Genomic DNA, 13,305 nt, shown 5'->3' on the forward strand with positions numbered 1-13,305 from the left:
ATGTTGTCTCTGGCCAGAGGACACAAGCCCTGCCTCATGTTTGAGCAGGCATTCCTGGAGCAGCTGCCCAAGGACATACGCCTGCTGCTGTCCGACGCGGATTTCAGCGACCCCCGGAAGGTGGCAGCCCAGGTGGACTTGCTGTGGAAAGCCAAGAAGGAGAGTGGGGCGTCCGTCCCACAGATCACCAGGCCACGCTCACAGCAGCAGACCAGACCGAGCCCGGTAGCAGAGTCCACTAGCCCCAGAGGGAGGGGTGAGGAGACCAATGAACAATGGTGCTTCTACCACCAGCGGTGGGGCACAGAAGCCCGCCGCTGTCGCCCGCCCTGCAAGTTCCTGGGGAACGCCAGGGCCAGCCGCCGTTGATGGCTACGGCGGCTGGCCATCGGGATAGCCTCCTGTATGTGTGGGACAAGCAGTCGGGACGCTGTTTTTTGGTTGACGCCGGTGCCGAGATCAGCGTCTTACCTCCGACGAGTTACGACACCCGCAACAGGTGACCGGGTCCCACCCTGAGGGCCGCGAATGGCAGCACAGTAAGGACCTACGGCACCCATACGGTGCAGCTACAGTTCGACTCCAGCCGGTTCACACTGGCCGCCGTAGTCCAACCACTTCTGGGTGCGGATTTTTTGTGGTCTCATAGCCTACTGGTCGACCTGTCGATGCAGAGACTGGTCCACGCCGAGACCTTTCAGACGTTCTCCCTGGGCGAAGCCCAGTTGCCAGCCCCACACCTCGACTCCATCACGCTGTCCGACAACGACTTCACCACAGTTCACGGCAGCCATGCCCAGACACGGCGTACAGCACCACATCCCGACCCAGGGACCATCCCTCCACGCCTGTGCTCGAAGGCTTCCCTCGGACAAGCTTCAACTGGCGAAGGAGGAGTTCAAGAGGATGGAAGAATTGGGGATCATACGGCGCTCCGACAGCCCATGGGCCTCCCCCCTGCACATGGTTCCCAAAGCGACAGGGGGCTGGAGACCATGTGGCGACTACCGCAGGCTGAACGAGGCTACCACACCGGACCGCTACCCTGTGCAGCACATTCAGGACTTTGCAGCAAACCTGCACGGCGGACGGATCTTCTCCAAGGTAGGCCTCGTCCGGGGATACCATCAAATCCCGATGCATCCGGACGACGTCCCCAGAACGGCACTCATCACCCCGTTCGGCCTTTTCGAGTTCCTCTGCATGCCGTTCGGCCTGAAGAGTGCTGCACAGACGTTTCAGCGGTTAATGGACGCGGTGGGACGCGACCTGGACTTCGCTTTCATCTATTTGGATGACATCCTCATAGCCAGAAGCAGTCGTCAGGAGCATCTGTTCCCCCTCTGTCAACTCTATGCCCGACTGAGTGAATACGGCCTGACAATCAACCCGGCCACATGCCAGTTCGGGCTCGACACCATCGACTTCCTGCGCCACAGGATCACTACAGACGGGGCAACCCCCTGTCCGCTAAGGTAGACGCAGTCCGCCATTTCCCCCGACCCACCATAATCAAAGGCCTTCAGGAATTCGTGGGTATGGTAAATTTCTACCATCGCTTCTTCCCTTCAGCTGCCCGAATCATGTACCCCCTGTTCGCCCTGATGTCAGGTCCGGGCAAGGACATTACCTGGGACGAGGAGTCCACTGCCACTTTCATTAAAATGAAAGAAGCCTTGGCAAACGCCGCGATGCTAGTGCACCCCAGAATGGACGTCCCTACCGCCCTCACAGTGGACGCATCTAACACAGCAGTCGGTGGGGTACTGGAGCAACTCATCGAGGGTCGCTGGCAACCCCTGGCGTTTTTCAGCAAACACCTGCGACCACCCGAGCTCAAATACAGTGCTTTTGACCGGGAACTGTTGGTGCTATACCTGGCAATCCGGCATTTCAGGTACTTCTTAGAAGGTCGGCCCTTCACCGCGTTCACGGACCACAAGCCGCTTACCTTTGCGTTGATGAAGGTGTCCGATCCCTGGTCGTCCCGCCAGCAGCGCCATCTGTCCTACATCTCTGAATACACGACGGATGTCCGGCACGTCTCAGGTAAGGACAATGTCATGGCGGACGCACTCTCTCGCCCTAACATTCATGTCCTTTCCCAAGGGGTAGATTTTGAGGCGCTGGCAGAGGCGCAGCAGGCAGACAAGGGGATCTCTAGTTACAGAACCGCAGTCTCTGGTTTGCAGCTCCAGGACCTCCCCGTAGGCCCAGGTGAGAGAACCCTACTCTGTGACGTCACCACCGGTCAACCCCGTCCCGTCATCCCGGCAGCGCCGTGTTTTCGACTCCATTCATAACTTAGCACACCTCTCCATCAGGACAACTGTCCGGATGGTCTCCAGCAGGTTCGTTTGGCATGGACTCCGCAAGCAGGTCAGTGAATGGGCCAGAGCGTGCATGCACTGCCAGACAGCCAAGGTGCAGTGGCACACCAAAGCTCTGCCACAGCAGTTCCACCCCACCCACCGGCGTTTCGAACATATTAATGTGGACATCGTGGGCCACTTCCCAATGTCACGCGGAGCGCGGCACCTCCTCACTATTGTGAACTGGTTCACAAGATGGCCAGAGGCGATCCCGCTCACCGACACCACCTCCGAATCTTGCGCACGGGCACTGATCGCCATCTGGGTGTCCCGCCTTGGTGTACCGGCCCACATTACCTCCAACAGAGGCGCCCAGTTCACCTCCAGCCTGTGGTCAGCTATGGCCAGCCTTTTGGGGACACAGCTGCACCACACAACTGCCTACCACCCTCAGTCCAACGGCCTGGCCTGGTGGAGCGTTTCCACCGTCACCTGAAGTCGGCCCTCATGGCCCGCCTGAGAGGAGCTAATTGGGTAGGTGAGCTTCCCTGGGTCCTGCTCGGCATCCGCACAGCGCCCAAAGACGATCTGCACACCTCGTCGGCCGAGTTGGTGTACGGTGCACCCCTGGTCATCCCAGTGGTGTTCATACCAGCCCCAAGGGGGCAAGAGGAAGAACCCACAGCAGTCCTGGGCAGACTACGCGAGCCGCTCGGTGACCTGGCCCCCATACCCACTTCGCAGCACGGACAGAACCCGACCTGCGTACCCAAACACCTGCAGAACTGTAAGTTTGTGTTTGTACGAAGGGGCAGGCGTCGGCCACCGCTACAGTGGCCCTACGAGAGCCCATTTACGGTGATCAGGAACAACGGGTCCACGTTCGTGCTGGACGTTGGGGGGAGAGAGGAGGTTTTCACGGTGGACCAATTCAAACCAGCCCATGTGGACGTGGCACAACCGGTCGAGTTTCCGGCACCGCGGCGCCGAGGCCGACCTCCCAAACAGAGTCCGGCCCAGACTGTGGACATTGCGGGGTGTATCGCCGGTTCCGGGGGGGGGGGGGGGGGGGGGGGGGGGGCTTATGTGGTGACCCACTTCCTAGCGCACTCGAACCGGCTCACAAATAGCCTGCGCACCAGCATAAAGGCCAGTCCCAAAAGGGCGCCAAGTCTGCTTCACCAGCAAGGGGAAAAGCCCGCGCGGGACTGTGAATACATGCATCTACGCACGGGACTGTGAATACATGCATCTACGCGCGGGACAGGACTGTGAGTATGTGCCCCCCATAGCATCCGCGCGCAGGACAGTACTGTGAATACGTGCTCCCTACAGCATCCGTGCCCGGGGAGGGCGGGATCAGGAAGGCTTTAAAGCGAGGCTGCGAAGTTCGAATAAAATCTTTTTGTAACTGCAGTTCATCGACTCCATGTCGTTATTTCAACGCTGCGTGTAGCACACCGCTACATTACGAGCAAAAGGACTGTAAGGGACAAAATTGATCCTCTGGAAGATCAGAATCGTAATCTAAGTATGGAGCCATAAAAGATGGGGTTGATCTTAAATGGATCTTTTGCATCTGTGTTTATTTGGGAGCCAGACAAAGGGTCTATAGATGTGAGGCAATGCAGCAGCAAGGTCAGGGATCCTGTACAGATTACAGAGATGTTTTCTGTCTTAAGGCAAATTAGGGTGAACAAATCCCTAAGGCCTGACAAGGTGTTCCTTCAGACCCTGTGGGAGGCAAGTGCAGAAATTGCAGGGGTCCTAGCAGAGATATTTAAATCATCCTTAGCAACTGATGAGGAAAGGGAGGATTGAACGATAGCTAATGTTGCTCCATTGTTAAGAGAGTCTCTAAAAATAAACCAGGAAATTATAGGCCGATGAGCCCGACATCAGTAGTGGGAAAGTTACTGGAAGACATCCTGAGGGACCATATATGTGAGTATTTGGATAGACAGGGTTGATTTAGAGATAGTCAGCATGGCTTTGCGTGTGGTAGGTCACTTCTAACCAATCTTATAGAGTTTCTTGAGAAAGCTACCAGGATAGTTGATGAAGGCAAGACAGTGGATGTTGACTACATGGACTTCAGCAAGGTATTTGACAAGGAAAGTTTGAGGAGTAAGGTTAGTCAAGAAAGTTCAGTTGCTTGGCGTTCAAGATGAGGTAGTACATCGGATTAGACAATGGCCTTGCGGGAGAACTCAGAGAGTGGTGGCAGATCATTGCCTCTCTGACAGGAGGCCTGTGACTAGTGGAGTGCCGCAGGGATTAGTACTGGGTCTGTTGTTGTTTGTCATCTATATCAATGATCTGGATGATAGTGTGGTTAAGTGGATCAGCAAATTTATGGATAATACCAGATTGGAGGTATACAGCGAGGAAGACTATCAAAGCTTGCAGTGGGTTCTGGACAGCTGGTAAAATGGGTTGAAAAATGACAGAGGGAATTCAATGCAGACAAGTGTAAGGTGTTGCACTTGTTGGGAAACCACTCAGGGTAGGTCTTACACAGTGAACGGTAGGGCACTGTTAAGTGTGGTAGAACAAAGGAATCTAGGTATACCAATCCATAGCAACGTCACAGGTAGATAGGGTCATAAAGAAAGCTTCTGGCACATTAGACTTCTTTGATCATATATTGAGTACAGGAATTCAACATAACTTCAACTTATGATGAAATTGTATAAAATGTTGGTGTGGCCTAATTTGGAGTATTGTGTACAGTTTTGGTCAACTGCCTTATCTGAAAGATGCAAGTAAGATTGAAAGAGCACAGCAAAAACTTACAAGGATATTGCTGGGACTGGAGGACCTGAGTTATAAGGAAAGTTTGAATAGGTTAGAATTTTATTCCCTGGAATGTAGAAGATGGAATGGAGATTTGATAGAGGTATACAAAATTGAGGGGTATAGATAGGGTAAGTGCAAGAATGCTTTTTCCACTGAGATTGGGTGAGATTACAACTAGAGGTCATGCGTTAAGGGCGAATGGGGAAAAATTTAAGGGGAACATGAGGGGCAACTTCTTCACTCAGAAGGTCTTGAGAGTGTAGAACAAGCTGCCAGTGCAAGTGGCACATGTAAGCTCAATTTCAACATTTTAAGAGAGGTTTGGATAGGTACATGGATGGGAGGGGTATGGAGAGCTATGGTCCAGGTGCAGGTTGATGGGATCAGGGAGTCTAATTTGTTCAGCATGGACTAGATGGGCCAAAGGGCCTGTCCCTATGCTGTAGTTTTCTATGACTCTATGATTAAGAGGCAAGATAGAACCACCACATGGAAGACCATTTTCCATTCACATATTTATTCACTGTGTTCACTGTGGCAAGTAACATTTGTGTCAAAGTGTTAGGTAATAACCATTTCCTAGAAGGAAAGTTCTCATTGAGTAAAGCTCCGATAATCTGGCATCTAAGTGTTCAGAAATCCAGGAACCCAGGAATCTGGCTCACTCATTAATGCAGAATGTGAGTACCCAAAGTGTGAGTGGAAAATGATACAAGAGACAAGGTTGGAGTCTGGAGCACCAGAAGTCAGAAACATAGGTAGGTCTGCAGTCAGAATGTCTGTTCATTTCAAGATACCTTTAAATTCACTGGAAAGGTTATTACACTATTGTACAACACGTAAGTGAAATAAAATTGTTAACAGACTAAAATCCAATAGTTTAGAAAATCTACTGACCAATCTGGCACAAGCAAAGTCCCAAGGAATACTGTAACTACATTTGACATTCAATGACATTACCATCAGCACCATTCTTGGGTTAACATTTTACAGAAATTCAAGTGGACATGCCACTTAAAACTCTGATAATCTGGCGCCACTGGGATTTTGCTAGTGCCCAGTAAGCAGGCTTTATGTACTATCGGATGCTACTAACACTTACAATATATTGAAAAAAATTACATTGTAGTGCAATCAATTCTTCAGTCAACCAGATGGGCATGGGGAGGGGTGTGGGGTTGCAATATTTACAAGGCATCAGTTGCAAATGTGAACAAATGCACTCAGCTTGCCAACAACACAAGCAGCTTGAACTCATCCTGGGTAGCCCATGTACTTAACACTCAACAACCACGAAACACTCACTACACCACCAGTATACCAAGGTGGAATGTGTTTCATTTACAAAACGCATGGTAATTACTCATCTATGCTCCTGCTATAAACACTTTACAAAGTGGCAGTCTCTACCACTGATGACAAAAACGCTAGATACAAAGGAAACTTATTACCTACAGATTCCCCTCCAAATCACATGCCATCCTAAAATGGAAATGTACTGGCACTCCTCTGCTCCTTTAGAGCCAATTCTAGGCATACCCTCTTTACCATCTGGCCAAACCCATTCTATCAAACAATTTAAACAATATGCCCCTCCTCACCCCATCCCTTATTTATTTATTCCCCCCTCCTTTTTTCTTTTTATTTTCTCTTTCTGCCCCTCTCACAATCACTCCTTGCCTGTTCTCCATCTCCCTCTGGTGCTCCCCTTCCCTTTTCTTTCTCCCTAGGCCTCCCATCCCATCCCATGATCCTTTCCCTTTCCAGCTCTTAGCTTCCCCTCCTGTCTTCTATCATTTCGCATTTCCCCCTCCCCCTCCTACTTTCAAATCTCTTACTATCTTTCCTTTCGGTTAGTCCTGACGAAGGGTCTCAGCCCGACATGTCGACAGTGCTTCTTCCTATAGATGCTGCCTGGCCTGCTGCATTCCACCAGCATTTTGTGTGTGTTGCTTGAATTTCCAGCATCTGCAGATTTCCTCATGTTTGCATAAATAATGTTTGCTTTTACTTTAGTCCAGCATACAATTAGTCATATTCATAAATTATCAGAGTAAATTGGATAGCTTTTCAATGGATAACTTACCTTAATTAATGGAGTTCTTCCAAAGAAGAATCCAAATAGATACGCCATTATATCATTACAAATTACGATTGAAATTGGTACAATGAACCTGAAAACAAATACAAAAATTGAATTATTCATTGAATGCAAAGCAACTTAAAATCTTCACAATTTGCACTTATTTAACAAAAACAAATGGTTGCACAATTCTAGGGCACAAGGGAGGATTGCCTATTTCCCAGATAACCATGATTATATTGCTAAAACGACACCAATCAATTGTTTGATGATGTATGTGGAAATGACACAGTAGATGACTTCAGGTCAATTCAGTGAATTATGAGGTGTGAGGGAGGGCAGAGAAAGGAGGGAAAAGGCAAAGAAAAAGGACATGAAAACACATACCATAATCCCTTTAAAAATGCACAATTTATTCAGAAATGAAAAACAAGTAAATTTAAAACTTACCAGATCATGCCTTCAAATAAATTTTGGATCACCAGATGAGACTGGGTAACAATGATTAGTAGTGTTACATGAGTCCAGCCAAACTGTTAGGTATAATCAAACCACAATTACTTGTTTTGTAAAATGTGTCTTTAATCATATTACAGTTTATTAATCCTTTTCCCAGTTGACTAATTAATGCAATCCACATGGAAGGTAACAAAATGCTGGTCAAAATTTACCACATAATCTAGTGATGTTTCAGTTCATAATTTAGGAAGTTATCTTTCTCTGATAAACTATTTACTTTCTTGTTTATTTATTTTAACTTTGCAAACCCAGTGATGTATCCCTTCAGTTTTCATATGGAAAGTGATTTGCATGTAAAAAAGAGATCATTACTGAAATTTGCAATAATAGGGATATAGAAAATGTAATCTTTCATCAGGAAGAACTTCCTGAAAGGTCACCAGTCTGAAATATTAATTGTATTTCTCTTTCCACATATGCCTTCTGACACTGTTTCCTGCACTTTCTATTTAATATAAGCAACTATTAAAAAAGTTGCGAAAGGGGAGTGAACAAGTGTATCATCCTCAAGGTTTAATTTCTGCCCATGATCCCAATTTCCTCCAGTCAGTCTACAGATGTACCAAAAATGGATTCATCTGTAGACTGCTGAATCACAAGCAACAGTTATGATTCTATATCTTCATATCAACCATCAACCTCTATTTCTAGTATGATCATTTTGTTGATGAAATCCTCAAATTCCTTTGTCACCTGCATAGAATTCTGTATAATAGTCCTTCATTCAACATCAAATGACAGTTCATCAAAAATTATACTGTTAATTTCCTAGCCACAGGTATATAACATCTCCATTCCAACCCTTTTACTGACCCACATGAGCATCTGGTCCTTCACTGTCTCACATTTGATAGTTTTTTTTCTGGAGCACAATAACTTAATATTACTTCTATCTTTCTTCCATGCTACAAAAACATCTTTAAGAATTCCCCAATCACTGGATCCCTCCTCTTGTCCAACAACCTTTGCTCTGTGATGAATGAATTGCCTAAATTCCAATCTCCAAAAATCCCTTTAAACACCAAACATGGATCTCTTGGCTTTTTAGAACATTATAAAATCTTTTGACAAGAACAGGCCATTTGACCCAATAAAGCTTATCAAATTCCTATTCACACAGTATCTTAAAATAACTATCAAGTTTATAAGGTACGACTTTCATCTACACGACTAGGTAGTTTGTCCCACGAGTCCACAGCTTACTGTGTGAAGAAATACTTCCTGATGTTAGTCTGAAACCTCCCTTTAACTAGTCTCCAACCTATGACCCATGTCCTTGTTGATGGATTAATTTTGATGTAGCAGCTGGCATCCAACTTACTTATACTGCTAACGATTTTGAACACTTCTATCATGTCTCCTGTCATTCTACATCTATTTAGGCTAAAAAGATTTAATTCTTTCAAGCTTTCTTCATACCTCATGACCTGTAGAGTCTAGTTGCCCTTCTCTGAAGTCTATCCAGTGTATTCACATTCCTCACAAAATACGGAGACCAAAATGAACACAGTACTCAAGGTGTGACCTCACAAGTGCATTATATAACTTATGGAGAACATCTCTAAACTTGAACTCCACTGAGTGCATTATGAAGCCCAACATTCTATTATCCTTCCAAATCACTTCAGTGCATTGTCTAGACACTGACATTAATGAGCCTACCAGAAGCTGGATCCTACAGTGAACTTCCTAACTCAAGAATCTCCCCCCCCCCCCCCACCCTGATTGTATATTTCTATCTGGTATTTCTTCTTCCTATATGTAATACTTCACGGTTTCTCAAATTTCATCTGCCATTTATCCCCCCACATCTGGATTATGTTTAGATCTCACCGTATTGATTCTGCTCCTGAATGTTATTAGCCCGTCTCCCTAATTTTGTGTCATCTTCAAACTTTAATAGTTTGTTATGCCCTTATCCAAATCAGCAGCCCAAAACTGATCCCTGTGAAACCCCACTTTTAACATCTAGGTGTTAAAATAATCCTCTCACCATAATTCGTTGCTTTCTGTTTTTGAGCCAATTCTGCACACATTTGCACCTCTTACCCTGAACCTCTACCTCCTGTGATTTGATTATTAACCTCTTGTAGGGTACCTTATCAAAAAACTTCTGAAAGTCCGAGTAAATTATATCAACTGCTCTATAGTTTTCATAAATTTTAGTTGTTTCTTCATGGAACTCCAGTATATTAGTAAAATATGATTTCCCCTTTCTGAACCTAAGCTGGCTTTCTGCTAACATGCCTGTTCTTATCATCTGCTTTTCCAACTCATTCTTTATTATTGTTTCCAGTATTTTACTTATGATGGACATTAAGCTCACTGGTCTATAGTTACCAGGGTCAAAGCTGTCACCTTTCTTATATATTGGGATAACATCAGCCCATTTCCAGTCCTAAGAGATTTCACCCCTCTTCACTAAATTGTGAAAAATATGTTAGGGGTTGCAATAAACAATCACAGACCTTTTCTAAGTATGATTGGGCACATGTTGTCTGGCCCTGGAAATTAACTTTCATCTGAAGCGGACCTCACTTTCTCAGAAATCTAAGTCACTGAAAACACCATTAATTTTCTCTACACTTAGTGGCATATTGCTAACATCTTCGCAGGTAAATACTTCAGCAAAATATGAGTTAAGAGTATCTGCTATGTTCTTCTCTGCATAACTTATTACTCCATCAGCATTCCTAATACACTTAACTTCCTCTTCGAATTTTCTTTTACAACTTAAGTACTGAAAAAAATCTCTGGGGGTTAATCTTAGCATTATGAGCAAGATCCTTTTCAACCTTCCTTTTGGCAATCCAAATTTCCCTCCTGACTATAGCTCTCATATTTTCATATGCTCTACGGTTAATGTCATTACTATTTTTCAGTATTCCTTATATAGTTGTCTTTTCTTGAATAACTTTACTTAAGGCTAATTATTCTTACTGCCCACAAAGGACTATGGAGTTACTTTTCTACACAAAAGACAACAAAAAAAATAAAGAAAGACTCCATTAAATTATTTTTCCTACATTTCCTTTATCTTAAGAAGCAACTCTGCTGGCCTTTGAAAGAGGTACCTGCATTTCATGGCATTTTTCCCTGAACTTATAAATTCACTTTAAAATGTGAATATTAATTTAACTTTTATGTAACCAAAGGACTTTTCAATTAAAGTCCACTATACCATAAAAGTACCTCAATACATTATGCAGATGGTCTAAAATAAGGAAAGTAGTCTATGTACAGAAGCATTCTTAGCTTTCATTTATAAAGAAGTATCTAGTTTTGGTACAAAATCATAGGAAAAGGTTCATGGTGGTTATGTGAGGACCCGTGAAAATATCTGAATTAAGGTTTAAGCTTCCACAACTTAAAAAAGCTGGGTCCACCAACTCTTTGGAAAACAAAGCAAAAACTTTACACAAAATGATGAAGGTACAGGAAAACCCTTACGGGAAGGTGTTAGACTGAGACATTAAATTTAGAGAGATCAGGGAAAACAAGCAAAGGATCACAAGTAATACTGCTACTTGTAAGCACAAACTAAACTTGATGTCAGATTTGTTTTTGTTCCTCATACGCTACAGGTGCCATTACCTGCTGCTTATGTTGCAAGTGCAGACAACAATTAAAAGGAGCTGGATAGGTTTTTAGCTGACACATATCACTGTATTACAAAGAGTAACGTACAGTATTTGTGTATGTTAAGTACAAGTGATATACTTAACAGCCAGAAGAACTGGATGCTAACCCTCCTTCACCCTGTGCCGCAACTTATTTTAGTCAAATTATTATATAGTTGCTGAAGTCTATAGCCACAATATGAATGAAGGGGAGACAGTCAATAGATCAGCTTATCCTTTTCTGCTAGTGATGTTTATTAATGTTTGTAATCAACTGTAAAATTCAGTGAGTGATTTAAGGATACCTACTTTGAAAAATAAACTTTTCAGTGAAGAAATAGTGGGGCTTACCACTACAGAAAGTTTTATTTTGAAACACAGAGATTGGGTATATAATAAACAAAACAGAGTACATAAATCTTTTTAAAAAGTGAATAATTGAGAGATGGCAACAGCTGGACAACTATGAGTAAGTATAAGGTAGAATATGTGCAACAAATAAAAATGTTAAGTGCAGTACTATGAAAAGTCTTGTAGAATTAGGAGTTTCTTCACTGAAACAGAAAGTTGGGGATTTTAGTGATAGTGTGTAAAAATTTTAAGTTTGGTAAAGGAAATTGTGACTGATGTGCTCAGATGATCCCTGCTAATGCTTTTATTCCCCCCCTCCCCACCAAGCCAAGACTCGACGACAATTCTGCACAGAAGTGTTTGCAACCCTCAATGAAAAATTCATTAAGTTTTAAGACTCCCAGGCAAACACTGGGTCCAAATTTGCTGACCAAATTCCATTGTTGATTTCCCAGCTCAGCCCTACAGTTGGATTCTCCAGTTAGCAGAAGTTTAATACAACTCATTAGCACTTGTGGGGAGTGCACCTGAATTCCCATTTATTTGATTGATGATTTTAGGGATGTGGGAAAGGATACACATAGATAAATATGCAAATACAGTTATATATTTAATTATGCATTTCGTTTGATATTTAATTACCTAAAGGGTTTAGAACATATTTATGCTTTAATTAACAGCAATTTCATTTTAAAGTTTTATACAATTCTGAACACCAGAGAGAGTTGAAGACAACAGAAATTGCAGAGAATGACCTGCTGGATCATGTGGTGGTAGGATCCAATAGGATATCTTTCCCTCCCCCCCCACCATCGCTCTTTGGTTTCTGCAGGGATTGCTCTCTCTCCCATCCCCTTGTCCACTAGTCTCTCTCCAGTGATCTCCTTCCTGGTGCTTATCCCTGCAACTGTGACCAGTACTTTACTATCATTCAGGGCCCTGAACAATACTTCTAAGTGAGGCAGTGGCACTTCATCTGCAAGTCTTTCCTGTAACATATTATATCTGGTGCAGCCTCCTGTACATCAGTTAGGCCCAAAGCAGACTGGGGCTTCGTCAAAACCTTCCTCTGTCCACCACAATAGCCAGGATCTCATGATGGTCACTCATTTCAAGTTGGCTTCCCATTCCTACAGCAACACCTTTACTGTCATGATGATGAGACCAAACTCAGGTTGGAGGAACACCACCTCATATTCTACCTGGGTAGTCTCCAACCTGATTGTGTGAACATCAATGTCTCTAACTTCCAGTAACCTTCCTCATTTCCCATCCCCTTCTTTCTTCTATCTATCTTCTCCCCCATTCTGCTGGTCCTCTCAGTCCTCCTCATATTCTTCCCCATTCTCATGCCTGCTCAATACCTTTCTCTGCTGCCTGACCTGCTGGGTTCCTCCAGCCTCTTGTGTGTATTGTACAAGATTTCCAGCATTTTCATAATCTCCATTGTTTTGAGGCTGTAATTTCAGAGTGAATGGGGGACATAGAACAGTGCTGTACCCACCTAGTACACATGGAAAAATCTGGGTCTGCACCTCTATACAATTGAGGAAAGAGTAACAAAGGCTTATAAGTAAGCATGAAAGACTGAACACTTTCTGCATAGAAATACATTACACTG

The 13,305-nt window shown here is 44.5% G+C and overlaps 2 protein-coding genes across 6 annotated transcripts in view; one reads left to right on the plus strand and one right to left on the minus strand.

Moving 5' to 3' along the window:
* Positions 1–13,305, plus strand: part of LOC132404527 (retrovirus-related Pol polyprotein from transposon 17.6) — a 218,274-nt gene that overhangs the window by 97,562 nt on the left and 107,407 nt on the right. The window lies entirely within an intron of this gene.
* The window catches only part of cds1 (CDP-diacylglycerol synthase (phosphatidate cytidylyltransferase) 1), a 127,026-nt gene that overhangs the window by 17,685 nt on the left and 96,036 nt on the right, over positions 1–13,305 (minus strand). For all 5 annotated transcript variants that reach the window (XM_059988698.1, XM_059988697.1, XM_059988696.1 and 2 more), the window contains 2 exons: positions 7,645–7,727; positions 7,198–7,285 (listed from right to left, as the gene is read on the minus strand). In XM_059988698.1, coding sequence (XP_059844681.1) covers positions 7,198–7,285; positions 7,645–7,727 — 171 coding nt within the window. The remainder of the gene's footprint in view (positions 1–7,197; positions 7,286–7,644; positions 7,728–13,305) is intronic.

The sequence above is a fragment of the Hypanus sabinus genome, chromosome 14 (assembly GCF_030144855.1).
Source record: "Hypanus sabinus isolate sHypSab1 chromosome 14, sHypSab1.hap1, whole genome shotgun sequence".
Taxonomy (NCBI): domain Eukaryota; kingdom Metazoa; phylum Chordata; class Chondrichthyes; order Myliobatiformes; family Dasyatidae; genus Hypanus; species Hypanus sabinus.